Source organism: Etheostoma spectabile, chromosome 17 (genome assembly GCF_008692095.1).
Source record: "Etheostoma spectabile isolate EspeVRDwgs_2016 chromosome 17, UIUC_Espe_1.0, whole genome shotgun sequence".
Lineage (NCBI taxonomy): Eukaryota > Metazoa > Chordata > Actinopteri > Perciformes > Percidae > Etheostoma > Etheostoma spectabile.
Window position 1 is genome coordinate 21,887,816 of NC_045749.1, and position 5,111 is coordinate 21,892,926.

At 40.1% G+C, this 5,111-nt stretch overlaps 1 protein-coding gene across 4 annotated transcripts in view; it reads right to left on the bottom strand.

Annotated features, from left to right (window-relative positions):
• rasgrp3 (RAS guanyl releasing protein 3 (calcium and DAG-regulated)) overlaps positions 1-5,111 on the bottom strand; it is a 56,242-nt gene that overhangs the window by 14,238 nt on the left and 36,893 nt on the right. For all 4 annotated transcript variants that reach the window (XR_004336008.1, XR_004336010.1, XR_004336009.1 and 1 more), the window contains exons 9-10: positions 3,720-3,998; positions 2,612-2,692 (exon numbers count right to left, since the gene is read on the bottom strand). Coding sequence is in view for 1 of the 4 variants with exons in the window: in XM_032542137.1 (XP_032398028.1) it covers positions 2,612-2,692; positions 3,720-3,998 (360 nt within the window). In the remaining 3 variants the exon portion in view is untranslated. The remainder of the gene's footprint in view (positions 1-2,611; positions 2,693-3,719; positions 3,999-5,111) is intronic.

The window sequence follows — 5,111 nt, forward strand, 5'->3', positions numbered from 1 at the left end:
GAACTTATCCTCAGCAGCAGAGGTGTCTTTTGGTCTTCCTTTCCTGGGGCGTTCCTCATGTCATCCAGTTTCGTTGTAGAGCTTGATGGTTTTTGCAACTGCACTTGGAGACACATTCAAAGTTTTCACAATTTTTCCGGACTGACTGACCATCATTTCTTAAAGTAATGATGGCCACTTGTTTCTCTTTACCTAGCTGATTGGTTCTGACCATAATGTGAATTCTAACAGTTGTCCAATAGGGCTGTTGGCTGTGTATCAACATAACTTCTGCACAACACAACTGATGGTCCAAATTTCATTATAAGGCAAGAAATTCTACTATTCAACCCTGACAAGGCACACCTGTGAAGTGAAAACTATTTCAGGTGACTACCTCATGAATGTAATTGAGAGATTTGCAGCACTATCAAAAAAGCAAAGGGTGTCTACTTTAAAGAAACTAGAATATAAGACATGTTTTCAGTTATTTCACACTTTTTTGTTAAGTACATAATTCCACAAGTGTTCATTCAATTTTGATGCCTTCAGTGATAATCTACAATGTAAATAGTCGTGAAAATAAAGGAAACGCGCATATATATATATATATATAATAGGGTTTAATTGAATTATATAGGCCTTATAATATACTAGGCTATTCTATAAAATAAGCTGCTATAAAAGATTGATTAAATAGCCTCTAAAAAGGCTGTTGAATGTAAAGTAAAATGTAATAGGAAGGCTACTGAATAAACTGACGCTCCACGATACTGTGAACAAGTGTACAAGTGAAGGTCTCTGCAGCTGACAGTAGGCTCGTTGGAGACGAGCTGTGCAGTGCCTGTAAAGTAGATGAGAGCAGGCGGCAGCAGCCTGTGACAAAAAGCTGCGGTAAAGTCGGACAGGAAGTAACAAAAACACTGGTGCGATTCCGATTTAATGAAATATAATCAGACCCACATATCAGCTGGCACGCAGTCTCTAGTTGTTTTAATTATGACAGAGTAGCTCTCATAATGTTCTACATGCAATCTGCCGCTGATTTTAATAAACAGACTGTAGATGATCTGTTGCTGATTTTAAAAACAGACTGTAGATGATCTGTTGCTGATTTTAATTAACAACAGACTGTAGATTATCAGTGATCTGAACAGATTTTGCCTCTCCGACTTCTAAACCTCACTATCAGCCACACAACTTGTGTTCTGTATAGAATATGACTTTAAATCAGACAAACCGCAGTTAAAATCCCCCCCGATTCAAACCCCCCCCCGATTGTGAACCAATCAGCTGTTAAATCAGCTGAGAGGCCAGCATTTTCCAGCATGCTCTGGGTCCAACTGGTTCTTGAATTCGCTGAAAAGCAATTGCTCTGCCTACGTCTCAGAACTACGTCAGGATTAAGTCGGACACAAATCTAACCGGCATGCAATGGGCGGCGATCGCCGGTGATCGATTCTGTGCAGAACTGGCTCATCTCAAACAAGCCTAGTGTGTTAAGATGTTCCTAGAATCCCTTATTCAAGTTTTAAATAACAATACACTTTTTCAATGGCTCATCAGGAGTGACTAATATTCACCAACGGCATTATAGATAGGCGAAGCCAGCACTTTCTACGACTCTGGGCGGAGCTACATTCAGTTATGTTTTTCCTAACAATATCCCTTAATGAAGCAGACATGCTTAATGTCAGCTAACTTCCATACTAATAGGACTAGGGTACAATTTTTTTGACAGTTTTCAGTCGTTATAAGGATCAATATGAGAGAGAAATTCATTGATTATTGTTTAGGTACATTAAACCACGTCAAGCTTTTTCCTCGCCATAGACACCAATGTGTTTTTTTGACATGTTTAAGTGTTCATGACAAGATATGGCCATGGTAAATATGGTGATGATTGATCGTTGTTTAGGTACATTAAACCACGTTAAGCTTTATACTCGCCACTGACACCAATAAAGAAGAAACCATTAACGTGAGATAACTTCTATAATCAGTGGATTTCAGTTTAGTTCTTTTGACAAGTTTAAGTGTTTATGACAAGATATGGCGATGGTAAATATGGTGATGATTGATCGTTGTTTAGGTACATTGAACCACGTTAAGCCTTTTCACATCAAGCGTTTTAGACTGTCCCTAGCGGAACTCCCTCTGGGTTGTTATTCCCCATGATGATTGCGGGGATGGCAGGCTTAGGTTTTCTTTTTTTGCCTTACATTTTAATCACCTCTGCCACCTGGCGTCTCCTCTGTAGTTCCTTCTGGATTTTAGGAATTGACCCAGGCAGCAGTACAGGTTGACATCAGCTATCAGCTGATCACTTGTGTAAACAACAGTCCCGTTGCCTTGTGCGTAAAATGCAGTTATAAAAAAATGATGAAAGTAAGAATAGAACTAAAAGAAAAATTCCAAAGTTGACAGAAGCCATCTCAACACAGATGTTCTATGTGGCCATAAAAAATGATTACATTTAAAGACAAAAAAGACAAAATACACATCAGGAGCTGCTGCAACAGGCTACCAAACGACACAGCGCCATCTTTCTTTAGTTAAAGTTTGTTAAAACGGCACACACTTAGTGTGAACAAACTTGAATACAAAATAAAACATTTCAGCTGAAACTTACCAGAAATTTGGGGTTACGTGGTTCCCTTAGCAAAGACAGTTCATAAATCTCGTCTTCTGTGTAGTAAAGGTCTAAAGAAAGCTGAAAATACAAAGTTTGGGTATATATAGTTTAAAAACAGTTACAATTGAAAACATAACAGTAAGTTTTCATTAAATGCATTACATCACTGATTATTTCTGTTAATCACTCGTTGGTGCGAACAGTTGGAAATATTTAAATGCTGCTTTTACTTTTTTACTCTGTTGTCTTGCATCAGTTTGGTGCTCTTCCACATTAATCATGCCACAGACCTCTATACTGTAGAGCAGTTTACAGTCAGTAATTGTTAATTTTTTAAACTGCGTTGTTGAAAGCTGTGGTGAGAGATGTCTTTGTGTTATGGGTGGAGCTTTATTGGAAAAAGGTGATGTAATGTTTTATTGTGCACCTATCCGGATTCAGCAACATAAGAATCATAATCTGTAAGAGTTATCGGGTTGTTTATGGATGTTGCCATACCACTGTTAATTAAACGACACCCACACAGACCGGATGAAGCAGATAAGATGGGGGCGGCTGTGGCTCAGTGGTAGAATGGTTGCCTGCCAATTGGAAGGTTGGTGGTTCAATCCCTGGCCCTGCAGTCCTGTGTCCCTTGGGCAAGACCTGAACCCCGAGTTGCTCCCGGTGCTGCGCATCGGAGTGTGAATGTGTGTAAATGTTTATCTTTTTAAACTGCGTTTAAATGTTTATCTGATGAGCAGGTGGCACCTTGTACGGCAGCCTCGACCACAGTGTATGAATGTGTGTGAATGGTGAATGTTTCCTGTAGATGTAAAAGCGCTTTGAGCAGTCGTTAAGACTAGAAAAGCGCTATATAAATACAGCACATTTACATAAGATCTGTCCGTAAGTAAAAATGTTTTAACTTTGCTTGATGCTATTTTTATCCAAAAACCCCAGCCATGTACAGGACCGTATACAGACGGAATATAATGAAAACAGTGTTTTATCTTTAAAAACGTATTACCCTTTCTGTTTTCTCCCAGATACAGAGATGTGAATATTTGTAAGAAGTTGTTTCTTTCAGCTTAAATGTACTATATGTGGAGTGGTTATTGCTCACCGTTAACAGGTAGATTAGGTCCATGTTGGGCTCCACCTGAGCCACTGCACTCTGCAGTGACACCAACTCATTGAAGGTGATGTAGAGCTGATGCATCTTCACCAGGTTCATCTTCTTACTGTCATGAACCCAGTCAGGAAAGACCACATGCACTGCAATCAGGTCCTTAAGGTGCACACCCAGGATTGGGATTTTAAAGCCCTGGCATTCACTGAAGGCCTTTCGGTAACAGGAGTAATTGTTGTTGGAAGAGACCAGCTCTGTCATCTCGCTCCAGGTCTTCAGGGAGGAAGGGGGGGGGGGGGGGGGGGGGGGGGGGGATATAATGATCAAATCACAAAAATGGTCTAGCAGTTCATGTAACATGCGTCATTGGTTTTACTACGGGTGCAGGTGTGCAGGTGTATCCTCTATATGTTAGAAGTGTTTGGAATGAACTTTCCAGCAAAACAACTGCCTTCTCTATTGGAGGTCATAACAAGGACTAAAGAGTGTCAATGTTGATGCTACAATAAACATAAAGACATGGGTAAGCAAGGAAACCCTACTTGAACGTGTTTCAACTTTTTGTTGAAAAATTGTATTGATTTGTAGTTTTAGAAAAACAAATGAAGATTTTTCCAAAGGCTTTATTATAGTTTATTATGAAAGGGAAATATTATTATTATTATTTTTTTTTTTTAGCTTAATTTATCTTTACTGAACAGCTTTGGAGTCATTGTTGTGGTTATATGACTATTTTCAAGTTGAATTGTGGTTGTCTGTCTCCCTCCTAGCGCCTGTGAGCAGAAAATCCACACTTGCAACTTCGGGCTGACAAGCCACAGGCCTCAGCGTCGGTAAATATTGCATGATATTATGCTTGCGATGTAATTAATTGCTTCACGGCACTGCACACATAGGACTACAAGCCCCCATTCAGGAACTGGCTAGCTAAGGACAAGGTAGTGATGGAGTTTTTCACACTATCATCATAGATGAGCTGTCAAAAAAAAAGCAAAAAGCTAGGAAAGAATTGTCGGAGGAACAGAGAAAGAGAAAATGGCAGACTGACCGAGGGAGGGGTCAGTCACAAGTAAACATAGGAGCTGCCAAATATATATTCTGAAGCTGCAGGGGGCTCTATAGAGAAACCTGTAGGGGGGGTGACTCTATAGAGAAACCTTTAGGGGGAGCTCGATAGAGAAACCTGTAGGGGGGGTTCTATAGGGAAATTGGTAGGGGGATCTTTATAGAGAAACCTGTAGGGGGAGTTCTGTAGAGAAACCGGTAGGGTAGCTATACAGAGAAACCTGTAGGGGGGACTCTGTAGAGAAACCTGTAGAGGGGCTCTATAGAGAAATGTGTAGGGAAAGCTCTATAGAGAAACTGTTAGGGGGAGCTCTATAGAGA